We start from the raw sequence: 14,086 nt of genomic DNA, 5'->3' as shown, positions 1-14,086 counted from the left end.
GGTCATTCTTCCTGTTACACTCTTTCAGTGAATCAACATTGAAGTCCCCACAAATAATAATTTGCTTTCCCCTATCTGACAGATAGCACAACAAGGCATCCAAGTTTTCCAGGAATAAATGAAAGTTCCCTGCAGGGGACCTATATACTGTTACAATTATAAAAGAGCCCTCCTTCAGTTTAAGTTGACAGACATGTGCTTCTATATGTTGCTCTAGAAAAAACTTTTTTGTATCTAAGCTTTCTACACAGTGATAACCTTTGACATATATGGCAACTCCTCCTCTCACCTTATTCTCTCTACTCATATGTGCAGCTAGTTTATAACCACTGATATTTACCGTTTCCATATCAGACACAATGTGATACTCAGACAGGCATAGTATATCTATTGCATTATCAGATTCAATGTCATCTAAACAAACCAGGAGCTCATCTACTTTATTCTTCAATCCTGGAATATTTTTGTGAAAAATGGTAACATTATATTTTACTTTACTTTTGTGAGAATCTACTTTTTTCTTTACTCCAAGAATATTTTGGTTAAATATGGTAACATCATTATTTACTTTCCTGTTGTGAGAATTTTGTGAGTTTTGGACCTCTTTAGCACCTGCCTGCCTGAACTTCTCATTGTACACTGATATTAGCCTAAAAAAGAGGTACATCCATGAGTACTAGTGTCCCTCCTTATAGATTTCGCTAACAACCCTACCAATTTACCCTTCCCTTTCCTATTGAGGTGTAGGCCATGCCTTGTGAAATCCCCCCTATCAATAGCCTCGACAGGAACCAATCCAATGTCTGACAGAGTGGCCGCCCTACGCAACTGATCCAACTCCATATTTACCCTCCTGACAGAGCGGTTCAACTGGGGCTGATTATGCCACACGAAAGCAGGCACCAGCCCAGCATTGGTATGGGTCGTTGCTATTTTCACCAGGTCACACTCAATACTGTAGCCCTGATCCCTATCAATACTGTTTCCCACTCCACCCACTATCATCACATGATCCTGCTTTGTGAAATCCTTGCACAAAGAACCTATATCCTCAACCACCTGGCTAAGACTTGCGCAGGAAAGGATACCAACTTGACAACATTGAAGAAGTCAAGAAAAAATCGAGGGAGGAGCTTGTAATCTTACCCTCCCACACATCAGCATTAAATTTCTCTGTCTCTAAAAGTTTCTGAAGCTTAAAGAGGCGTAAAATATACAGAAGGAAAACTTTTTACTTATGTTCATTTCCTCTTCTTGTTGTTGGCTGCAATTATTGTGTCTAGTGGTACATTCTTGCGGATGAAATTTTGACTTAACGTTGTGGGTTCCTTATCACTAAATGACTGATACAGTACTATCTGTTGCTATGATTTTCTTTTATCTCATTCTTATATATCACACTGACTTCACAATTTCAACATAATATTTCAAATTACATTGTTAGTGTCAATCATAAAAAAATACGTCTGTCTCCATGAGAGGCATTCCCACTACTACTTACATTCTGCGGTACTCACAATATTCCAAAGAGTTTACAAAGCAAAAAAGTTCACAAACTTTCTTGACAAAAGAAGAAACTTAGCTAAAATATATCATTATTTTGTAATTGAGTCCAGAAATAAATTTTATATTTATCGTCCGATTGTGCAATTAATAATAGGAATTTCAAGTATGCCAGATATCTAGTAATTTCAAGTATTTCTAAAAGAAGAGCGATTTTTAACTGTAAGCGCAGAGTACTAACAAACTGATTTCTTTTTACATATTTTAGCCCGAAACACAACACATTGTATACAAAATCGTATGAAGTTGAGTCTGTTAAACAGCTGATATAATTTTTTGAAGGACATCATCTGTACGCCAGTGACTGTTATAAGTTTTTATTATACTACTGCAATTTCGGCCTTAAGTCATTATCAAGTGCTGATATTATGGCTTTAAGCCATGTCAACGTAATGTCAGCTGACACATTTGTATGTCGTTGCCAATACTGTTAAATACACTCGCGATGTTGTTACACAGTGCGAGCACACGTATTCAAACATTGTAAAACCACACAATCTGTAAGTGCACATGTTCGTTATACCATCACTGGTCACAAATGCATTAGTGTAATAAAAACTTTCAACAGTCACTGACGTAAAGATGATGTCCTTAAAAAAAAATTTTTTATGACTGTGAACCCCAGCTACAACAAGCTGGTATAATGTTCACCTGTACAAGAATCGATAGTATAAGTGGTATCGATTATTTCTATAAATAAAAGGTAGTGTTAGAGGAGGGTGTCCCATTAAAAGCTGTCAGCCATTTCTAAAGATGGCTACAAAATATGTTCCAAATAGTGGAAGCACCGGTGGGACAAATGTATTAGTTGTAATGGAGAATATTTTGAAAAGGATAAGGTTGTTATGTAAACAATTTGAAAATACATAGCTTTTAAAAAATAATTCCAGTTTCTTGGGTACCCGCTCATACTGCGTCTGGACGTGAGGGCCAGCATACTCGTTTTCAAGGTTGGGTAGACAAAGTCTGACCGCCACAAGGAAAGATCGCAGTAGTGTGTACCATGCACATAATTCCGTACCATTGGAAAGAGACTAGCAGCAGCCCGACTAGTGAATTACCGTCCCATGCGTTAACACCACAACACAAACGGCTGCGTCTGGTGTGGTGTCGTCATCGGGAAGTTAGGACTGCTGATGAATGCCAGCACATTGTGTTCAGCGACGAACTGCGGATGACAATCGTCATCGAGTATGGCGGCGACCTGGGAAGAGGTCCCATTCTTCCATTGTCGAGGAACCATCGGGTGTGACTTCAGATCATGGCTGGTAGTGAATGAGGGAATTCTGACGGCACGATGGTGCGTCACGGATATTGTGCCATTTTTCAAGAGGACAGTATTCATCTACACATGGTACGTGTCTCTCCTGAAATGTCTGGGCTATGTTGAGGTACTCCCGTGGTCAGAAATATGCGGCCACATGTGTGGGTACAGCTCGGACTTCAACTCCATCCCAATGCTAGCACCCAGAATCAGTTACAACAGTTGTGGGCCAGCTTACCTCAGCAGAGTTACAGTGGCTTTGTGACTCCTTTCTCCACCGAATCAACGCACGCATCCAAGCCAGAGGGAGTGAAACATCATACTGATAAGTGTGCCCATACTGTCCAAGTCTTTGTAAATTTGACACGTTTTCGTAATCACTAAAATAACACCATATAACACCTCAACCCGTCAAATTTCTTGACGATATATCTGTCGTTTCCACGCCGGCCGAAGTGGCCGTGCGGTTAAAGGCGCTGCAGTCTGGAACCGCAAGACCGCTACGGTCGCAGGTTCGAATCCTGCCTCGGGCATGGATGTTTGTGATGTCCTTAGGTTAGTTAGGTTTAACTAGTTCTAAGTTCTAGGGGACTAATGACCTCAGCAGTTGAGTCCCATAGTGTTCAGAGCCATTTGTCGTTTCCGCGACAAAAATGCGTGTTTTTTCCACCAGACACGTTTTGCTTTATTTAGGTAAACCATCATCAGTGGTAGTGATTTTGAAACAGATATTGCAAGATCCGCCTCAGCTGAACAAATTTTCTGGTCTTTACCCAGGTTTCGGCTAGAATAATCTAGCCTTCTTCAGAAGCATAAAATCAATATAACATGCCAGAGTAAGGCACAGTCAACATTAAAAATTAAAACCTATAGTACCGTGGTACCTGGTCGAATTAAAGCTACTTAACTGAAGTCCAGCCCCGTATCACTTCACCACGTGGTCGGTTGGCTGCCATGTTATAATAACTTTATGCTTCTGAAGAAGGCTAGATTATTCTAGCCGAAACCTGGGTAAAGCCCAGAAAATTTGCGCAACTGAGGCGGATCTTGCAATATCTTAGTCTATCACAGTTGCTGATGGGAGCTGTAATATCTAAAAATTCTTAGATTTCTACCTGCCGAAGTGGTGATTTTGATTTGATTCCTCGCTTTCACATCGTTGATATGTTTCTTCTTTAGACACTGGTAGCTGTGAAACGATAATTAAATAAAGACCCTAAGCTGTCGACAGGCGTTGATATACATCAACGGGGACAGTTGAAGATGTGTGCCCTGACCGGGACTCGAACCTGGGATCTCCTGCTTACATGGCAAACGCTCTATCCATCTGAGCCACCGAGGGCACACACGACAGCGCGACTGCAGGTATTTATCCCTTGCACGCTCCCCGTAAGACCCACATTCCCAACTTAATGTTCACACACTACATTCGTAGTGCCCCTGCCCACTACACTCGTTACTCGCGGCTGACAATCTGACCAAGTTCCGTAAGAGATCGGGCAATACGTGTCTGTCCGCGTAGAAGAAGGAGGTCAATGGCCGGTTAGCCGTAACTATATTTGGAGATGGTATCTGTTCTTTCGGACATGTCCGAAAGAACAGATACCATCTCCATGTACTGGTAGCTGTGGACTAATTTTTCGTTGTTCTACAGCACTATGCATTTATTATGTTTTTCGCACCACTTCCCGATGTAAGCGAGAAGTCAAGCGAAAATCACCATCACTGATGATGCTTTACCTAAATAAATCGAAACGTGTCTGGTGAAAAAAAAAAAAAGACACGCATTTTTGTGGTTGCAACGACAGAACAAAAATACCCTCAAGAATTGTAAGCAGCTGCTGATAGCATGGCCACACCGTGAAGTTTCATTTTGACTACTCTCCCCCTTCACTTTTACTGCCGCGCCAGTGTATGGCCATGATTCATCGGCACCATTTCGGCTTTGTTCTTCTATTAAACTGAATTGGGTTGAGTTGGGTTATTTGGGGAAGGAGACCAGACAGCGAGGTCATCGGTCTCATTGGATTAGGCAAGGAAGGGGAAGGAAGTCGGCCGTGCCCTTTCAAAGGAACCATCCCGGCATTTGCCTGGAGTGATTTAGAGAAATCACGGAAAACCTAAATCAGGATGTCTGGACGCGGGATTAAACTGAATTTTAAATAGTTTTATCGACTACACATCACATGACATGTGTATCTTACACTTGGCAACAACATTCCGAATTGCATCGTGACGGACCGAAGACTGGGATAACCTACACTTACCAAAAAGATAAAGTCAGCAAGGTGGCTTCATACACAGAAAGAATCACAGGGAGGGCGACGAAACATCACGGAAATCTTTTTTGGGAGGGGATGTGGGGGTTTCAATGTGAGTGAACGCTCCCTTGAGATCTCAGTATTAATTCTGACGAAATGAAAGGTGCGTATGGCGTCATTGGCCAGCAGTCCCACCTGGGATATTCGGCCGCTTAGTGCACATAGATGATCATCAAATTATGATTATGATGTCAGCATCGAGAGCCAACGACGCTAACCACAGGACCACGATCTCGTGACCCGGTTCTAACGTATTCTGTGAAGCTATATCGGCCTCTTTCAATGTGAGCCATAAGCGCAGGCAAAGTTCTCGTACACCATTCTAATTTAATCAGTGAAAATAGAATGTGAATTGCTTCAGAGATTATAGTACAAGCGAAAATGGCTGTCATCAGAAAAGTTGTCTCTTCTGTGACTCAATATTTCTGTTTTTCTCTGTTCCAGGATCCTCAATTATAACTCCATAGAAGCCGTGCACGGATGGGCTTTCAATGGCTCCAAGATCGCTGCTTTGTGAGTATTTCATTTACATGATTCTGCCGATTGTTTGTCTATATGCCAGAACAATTAATAACTTCCCCAAGTGTATAATAGGAAATGGTCTTTTCTGTGTACAGTTAATTAGTTGATTCACTAACAAAGACGTTCCGCTTGCTTTAAGTGATGAAATCTTAATCAACTATTTTATTCACCTGTTTTATTCACCAAACTGGAGCTTGACTGCTGCTGCGGGGACAGGGGTTCGGGAGGGACCTGTTGGAGGAGACGGGGATGGGAGCGGGACACTTTATGGGGCGAGCAACTATTGTTTCAGATATAGATGCCGCTCAGGGGCAGGAACACATATTACAAAAATGGAATGTCATAATAAATTTGAGACTCTGCAGTTTCGTTCGTTCGTTACGAACCGCCGTACTACATTCACTTTCTAAGCCAACAGTCATTCGACTGATACGGTGCCGTCCTCGATGTCACACCATATTGCATTAAAATTTTTCCTTTGTTCCTTCCAATCACGCCCAAAAGATTTTCATAATCTTTTGTCTTCCACTACAATTCCTCTCTATTGCACCCTCCAGCTGCAGGACAACTATTGCTGGATAACGTACGATATATCCTAGTAACATTTCGCTAATCCTGCTACACATTTTCCATAGACTTCCTTCGTCAACTATTCCTTCCGAGACCATTCATCATCTTAACTTCTGTCTACTAAATTTTCCCTGTTTCAAGTGCAGTATTTCACATAGTGCTACGCTATGATGAAGACGTACAGTTCTCCCCCGACTGCATGACAATATTTAATATCGTTAGAATTCATTTCCGCCGGCCGCTGTGACCGAGCGGTTCTAGGCACTTCAGTTAGGAATCGCGCGAGCGCTACCGTTGCAGGTTCGAATCCTGCCTCGGGCATGGATGTGTGTGATGTCCTTAGGTTAGTTAGGTTTAAGTAGTTCTAAGTTCTAGAGGACTGATGACCTCAGATGTCCCATAGTCCCATGAGCCATTTGAACCATTTTTTTGTTATTCATTTCCTCGGGTAAGCAGTCTTCGTGTGCACAAATCTATGTCATCTATTCCTTGCTTGACTAATTTATCTTCCCACGTAGAAAACGTCCATCACTTCTTCTTCTACGTCTTCCCCAATTTTTGAACCTTTGCAAGTAGACGTTTATCTTAATACCACTCTTCATCTTTAATCAAAATATTTGATAATTTAGATTTTTCGGATTTTGTGTTTCTTTCTGCATATTTAAGCACGCTACTTCAATAACTGATATTCTTTATTGCTCGAATTACTGCATCGAATTTACTCAAGTTTTCGATGACCCCATTCTCAAATGCAGTGCACATGCAATGCACAACGTGTTTGTTCTCACTATTTATTACAAGGGGATCGAATATTTTGTCAGAGCCTCGGAAGTAATATGCGCTACGTACACACTACATCGTTCATTTGTTCCTGGTGTCTAACGTGTTTAATAATGATTACATTTGTCTAATGAGCAACATGTATACAGCTTTTGTTTCTGTCGAATTGGTTTCCAAATGACTGCAAAGTTTCTTGCAGAAACCTGTAGTGTATTAATTCCTGTCCCACTTTCCAAAATGCACAGATACTGTCATGCATGCCCCGCTGTGCCAGCGCTCTTGCAGTAAAGCCTATCTAATCCGTAGGCGGATCCCCAAGGGTCGTTTCACTCTCATCCGGCTGCCATGTAAATCACGCCGGTTCACTGTTTTCCGGAGGTGCCGCGTGGTTATAATCAAAGTATAGCTATTCACAGGGGTCCAGTGTGGGCTGTAATTAACGTATGGCAGCGAAACTCGGTAAATATTCTAAGGCGTTAATGTGGAATACGCTATGTGATCAAAAGTATCCGGACACCTGGCTGAATATGAATTACAAATTCGTGGCGCCCTCCATCGGTAATGCTGGAATTCAATATGGTGTTGGCCCACCCTTAGCTTGATGATAGCTTTCACTCTCGTAGGCATACGTTCACTTAGATGCTGGAACGTTTCTTGGGGAATGGCAGCCCATTCTTCACGGAGTGCTGCACTGAGGAGACGTATCGATGTCGGTCGGCGAGTCCTGGCACCAAGTCGGCGTTCCATAGGATTCAGGCCAGGACTGTGTGCAGGCCAGTCCATTACAGGGATGTTATTGTGGTGTAACCACTCGGCCACTGCCAGTACATTATGAAACGGTGCTCGATCGTTTTGAAACATGCAGTCGCCATCCCCGAATTGCTCTTCAACAGTAGGAAGCAAGAAGGTGCAGGCCGCGCGGAGTGGTAGCGCGGTTTGCGCATCATGTCACGGACTGCGCGCCCCTCCCGTTGCAGGTTCGAGTCCTTCCTCGAGCATGGGTGTGTGTGGTGTTCTTAGCATAAGTTAGGTTAAGTAGTGTGTAACTCTAGGGACCAATGACCTAATCAGTTTGGTCCCTTAGGAATTCACACATTTTTGAAGGTACTTATAACATCAATGTAGGCCTGTGCTGTGATAGTGCCACGCAAAACAGCAAGGAGTGCAAGCCCCCTCCATGAAATACACGACCACACCATAACGCCAATGCCTCCGAATTTTACTGTTGGCACTACACACGCTGGCAGATGACGTTCACCAGGCATTCGCCATACCCATACCCTGCCATCGGATCGTCACATTGTGTACCGTGATTCGTCACTCCACACAACCTTTTTCCACTGTTCAATCGTACAATGTTTACGCTCCTTACACCAAACTAGGCGTCGGTTGGCATTATGAGCAGCCGCTCGACCACGAAATCCAGGTTTTCTCACCTCGCCTAGCTGTCATAGTACTTGCAGTGGATTCTGATACAGTTTGGAATTCTTGTGTGATGGTCTGGATAGGTGTCTGCCTATTACACATTACGACTCTCTTCAACAGTTGGCGGTCTCTGTCAGTCAACAGACGAGGTCGGTCTATACGCTTTTGTGCTGTACATGTCCCTTCACGTTTCCACTTCACTATCACATCGGAAACAGTGGATCTAGAGATGTTTAGGAGTGTGGCAATCTGGCGTACAGACGTATGACACAAGTGACCTGACCACGATGTCTAATGACTACTGAGGTCGCTGATGTGGAGTACCTGGCAGTAGGTGGCAGCACAATGCACCTAATATGAAAAACGCATGTTTAGAGTGTGTCCGGATACTTTGGACCACATAGTGTAGATTTACGCTGGAAAAAATGTATTTCAATTTTGCCCACCAGGTGCAAATCTGGCGCTGTGAATGCAAGAATGACTTATAGAAATGTTTCTATATGTAATAGATAGGTACGGGACGCGAGCAGATAAGGTCAAACAAGTGAAAAGACGTAATGTTGATTTTATCATTAGCCGCCGCTTACACAGTTTGTTCAAGATGGTTACCAGACACGTCAACGAGATGCTGTACAGCGCCAGATTTGCACCTGATGGTCAAAATTGGAACTAATTTTTTCCAGCGTAAATTGGTTCCGCATTAACTCATTAGCACATCTACCACGTTTCGCTGCCTTACGATAATTACAACCCACACTGGGCCTCCGTGAGTTATAACCAACCGGTACGTTGTGTACCAGAGAGCAGTGCACGCTTCGTCCTTCGCCCAGCAACTGGAAGAGTGCGAAATGACCCTAAGTGGGCTATGAACAGCCGCGTCGCGTGTCTACCCTGGCAAACCTTGTAACGCTATTGTTCACACTTCTTTGACAACGTTCAGGTTCAAATTGGTTCAAATACACTCCTGGAAATTGAAATAAGAACACCGTGAATTCATTGTCCCAGGAAGGGGAAACTTTATTGACACATTCCTGGGGTCAGATACATCACATGATCACACTGACAGAACCACAGGAACATAGACACAGGCAACAGAGCATGCACAATGTCGGCACTAGTACAGCGTATATCCACCTTTCGCAGCAATGCAGGCTGCTATTCTCCCATGGAGACGATCGTAGAGATGCTGGATGTAGTCCTGTGGAACGGCTTGCCATGTCATTTCCACCTGGCGCCTCAGTTGGACCAGCGTTCGTGCTGGACGTGCAGACCGCGTGAGACGACGCTTCATCCAGTCCCAAACATGCTCAATGGGGGACAGATCCGGAGATCTTGCTGGCCAGGGTAGTTGACTTACACCTTCTAGAGCAAGTTGGGTGGCACGGGATACATGCGGATGTGAATTGTCCTGTTGGAACAGCAAGTTCCCTTGCCGGTCTAGGAATGGTAGAACGATGGGTTCGATGACGGTTTGGATGTACCGTGCACTATTCAGTGTCCCGTCGACGATCACCAGTGGTGTACGGCCAGTGTAGGAGATCGCTCCCCACACCATGATGCCGGGTGTTGGCCCTGTGTGCCTCGGTCGTATGCAGTCCTGATTGTGGCGCTCACCTGCACGGCGCCAAACACGCATACGACCATCATTGGCACCAAGGCAGAAGCGACTCTCATCGCTGAAGACGACACGTCTCCATTCGTCCCTCCATTCACGCCTGTCGCGACACCACTGGAGGCGGGCTGCACGATGTTGGGGCGTGAGCGGAAGACGGCCTAACGGTGTGCGGGACCGTAGCCCAGCTTCATGGAGACGGTTGCGAATGGTCCTCGCCGATACCCCAGGAGCAACAGTGTCCCTAATTTGCTGGGAAGTGGCGGTGCGGTCCCCTACGGCACTGCGTAGAATCCTACGGCACTGCGTAGAATCCTACGGTCTTGGCGTGCATCCGTGCGTCGCTGCGGTCCGGTCCCAGGTCGACGGGCACGTGCACCTTCCGCCGACCACTGGCGACAACATCGATGTACTGTGGAGACCTCACGCCCCACGTGTTGAGCAATTCGGCGGTACGTCCACCCGGCGTCCCGCATGCCCACTATACGCCCTCGCTCAAAGTCCGTCAACTGCACATACGGTTCACGCCCACGCTGTCGCGGCATGCTACCAGTGTTAAAGACTGCGATGGAGCTCCGTATCCCACGGCAAACTGGCTGACACTGACGGCGGCGGTGCACAAATGCTGCGCAGCTAGCGCCATTCGACGGCCAACACCGCGGTTCCTGGTGTGTCCACTGTGCCGTGCGTGTGATCATTGCTTGTACAGCCCTCTCGCAGTGTCCGGAGGAAGTGTGGTGGGTCTGACACACCGGTGTCAATGTGTTCTTTTTTCCATTTCCAGGAGTGTAGCTTTAATCACTATGGGACTTAACATCTGAGGTCATCAGTCCCCTAGACTTAGAACTACGTAACCCTAAATAAGCTAAGGACATCACACAAACCCTTGCCCGAGGAAGGATTCGAATCTGCGACCGTAGTTGCAACGTGGTTCCGGACTGAAGCGCCTAGAACCGCTCGACCACAGAGGCCGGCTAGCAGTTCAGGTGATTATAATAGAAAATACTGACGGCAGCCGTTTGCTCTAGAAAACTGGTAACACTGATGATGCCAGATGTCAGATTTCTATCCTCGTGTGAAGTGTATGGGTCGTAACGCTCTGATCGACTGAGCTATCATGGCACAGACACATGTACAGAAACCAGAAATCAGTTATAAGAGTCGAGGGACATGAAAGGGAAGCAGTGGTTGGGAACGGGGTGAGACGAGGTTGTAGCCTCTCCCCGATGTTATTCAATCTATATATTGAGCAAACAGTAAAGGAAATAATAACTTTGAGGTTCGCCGATGACATTGTAATTCTGTCAGAGACAGCAAAGGACTTGGATGAGCAGTTGAACGAAATGGACAATGTCTTGAAAGAAGGATATAAGATGAACATCAACAAAAGCAAAACGAAGATAATGGAATGTAGTCGAATTAAGTCGGGTGATGCTGAGGGAATTAGATTAGGAAATGAGACACTCAAAGTAGTAAAGGCGTTTTGCTATTTGGGGAGCAAAATAACTGACGATGGTCGAAGTAGAGAGGATATAAAATGTAGACTGGCAATGGCAAGGGAAACGTTTCTGAAGAAGAAAAATTTGTTAACATCGAGTATAGATTTAAATGTCAGGAAGTCGTTTCTGAAAGTGTTTGTATGGAGTGTAGCCATGTATTGAAGTGAAACATGGACGATAAATAGTTTGGACAAGAAGAGAATAGAAGCTTTCGAAATGTGTTGCTACAGAAGAATGCTGAAGATTATATGGGTAGACCACATAACTAATGAGGAGGTACTGAATAGAATTGTGAAGAATAGGAGTTTGTGGCACAACTTGACTAGAAGAAGGGATCGGTTGGTAGGACATGTTCTGAGGCATCAAGGGATCACCAATTTAGTATCGTAGGGCAGCGTGGAGGGTAAAAATCGTAGAGGGAGACCAAGAGATGAATACACTAAACAGATTCAGAAGGATGTAGGCTGCAGTAGGTACTGGGAGATGAAGAAGCTTGCACAGGATAGAGTAGCATGGAGAGCTGCATCAAACCAGTCTCAGGACTGAAAACCACAAATTAAAAAATCTGTCTCATAGTTTCAAAATAGCACACACTCTATTGCCTAGTGAAAGATTCGTCCTTCCCATACGTAGTATAACTCAGTAGGGCTCTATAATTTGATGGAAATCTAATCAAGCGACACTGAAAACTGTCATGTACATATTAGCCAGCAGTTTCAACATTGTGACTACTTGGAAATCGGAATCATCTTCAGCCCAACAAGGCTTCTTGCGGATCGAAAATCTGTCAAACGCCTGGGGTTCATTCTTCCGCATCTATATTCATATCCATTCTCTGCAAACCACTTCGAAGCACATGGCAGAGGCTACGTCCCATGCTGCCAGTTATCAGGGTTTTTTACTGTTCCACTCACGTATGGAGCGCGGGAAGAATGATCACTCAAACGCCTCTGTTCAGGTTATAAATAGTCTAGCATTGCCTTCGGGATCTCTCTGGGAGCGAGACTTAAAGGGTTGTAATAAATGGTTGTAATATATTCATAGATTCGTCACTTAAAGTTGGTTATAGAAACATCCCCAGTAGATTTGCACGGGATAGCTTGCGTCTATTTTCAAGCGCCTGCCGCATCAGTTATTTCAACATCTTCGTGACACGCTGCCATGGGTCGAACAAACCTGTGACCAATTGGTTATGCCCTTCTTTACGTCTGTTCAGTGTCATCTTTTAGTCACATTTGCTTCTTTCCGACATTTCTTCATTGTAGATAATTGCATCATCCACGAAAAATCTGAATTTACTATTAATAGTGTCCGCAGATTCATTAATAAGCATGGATAGCAAGGATCCCAACACAGTTCCCTGGGGCACACAGGAAGTTACCTCCACGTCTGTCGATGGCTCTCCGTCCACGATAACATGCTACTTCTTTCCGGCCAAAAAGTCCTCAATCCAGCCACAAATTTCGCTTGATACCCCACATGATCCCACTTTCGACAATAAGTCTTGATATAGTAAAGGGACAAATACTTATCGGTAGTCGAGAAATACTGTATCTACCTAACTGCTTTAACCCAGGGCTTTAGACGGTAATTTTATGTATAATTTCTGTTACTCTTATTGTAGGCGAGTGTGATACGTGCTTTCCTGCAATTACTGGGCACGGTTTTTTGTTCGAAGGATCCACGGTAGACTATAGTCAAAAGAGGAGTTAATTCAGCATCAAATTTAGTGTAGTATTTGACAGAAATTCCATCTGACCTTGGAGCTTCGGTTTAACGATTTCATTTTTTTCTCAATGCCATTGACATTAATATCTGTTTCACTCATCTTTTCAGTTGTTTGAAGGGCAACACTCCTCGATTTTCCCGTGTAAATTGATGTTCGAATACGGAGTTTAGCATTTCTGCTTTTGCTTTGCTCCTTCAATTTCAGTTCCTATCGCATCCATGAGTATCTGCACACTGACTTTGGTACCGCTAACAGCCTTTATATTCGACCAGAATTTCTTTGGGTTTTGTGAAACATCTTTCGACGACATTCCCCTTCGGTAGTCATTGAAGGATTCACTCATTAATCTCTTAACAGCCAAATGCGTTTCAGTAAACGTCTGTCAATGCCCCTATGCTTTCTGTTACACATATGCGTAATAGTGTCTCTTTCTTTAGAACTTTACTTACAGTGGTTGTATGCTATGGAGGGCCTCTCCCATCGTAACTGTTCTGCTCATTACACATCTATCAAGTGCATGTTCAACTGTTGCTATAAAGTTGGGCCATAGTTCCTCTACATGCTCCTCTCTTGAGCTAAAACTTTCGAGTTCCTCATTTTCATATAACACAATTGCTTCTGTATCTAGTTTACTGAATATATAAGTCATAATACTTGTTTTAGTTACCCTTTGAACCTTTGGTAATCATTGTAGTTACAACAGTCTCGTGGCTAGTGATACCAGTTTCGATGCGGGTGTCTTCAAAGATGTCTGATCCTTTTATTGCCATTAGATCTAATACTTTTGCCTCATGAGAGGGG

The 14,086-nt window shown here is 44.1% G+C and overlaps 1 protein-coding gene across 1 annotated transcript in view; it reads left to right on the top strand.

The window, feature by feature from the left end:
• Positions 1-14,086, top strand: part of LOC126242682 (thyrotropin receptor-like) — a 706,981-nt gene that overhangs the window by 366,638 nt on the left and 326,257 nt on the right. The window contains exon 6 of the mRNA XM_049948112.1: positions 5,593-5,661. Coding sequence (XP_049804069.1) covers positions 5,593-5,661 — 69 coding nt within the window. The remainder of the gene's footprint in view (positions 1-5,592; positions 5,662-14,086) is intronic.

This window comes from Schistocerca nitens, chromosome 1 (assembly GCF_023898315.1).
Source record: "Schistocerca nitens isolate TAMUIC-IGC-003100 chromosome 1, iqSchNite1.1, whole genome shotgun sequence".
Classification (NCBI taxonomy): domain Eukaryota; kingdom Metazoa; phylum Arthropoda; class Insecta; order Orthoptera; family Acrididae; genus Schistocerca; species Schistocerca nitens.
This window is presented reverse-complemented; position numbering and strand designations above follow the sequence as displayed.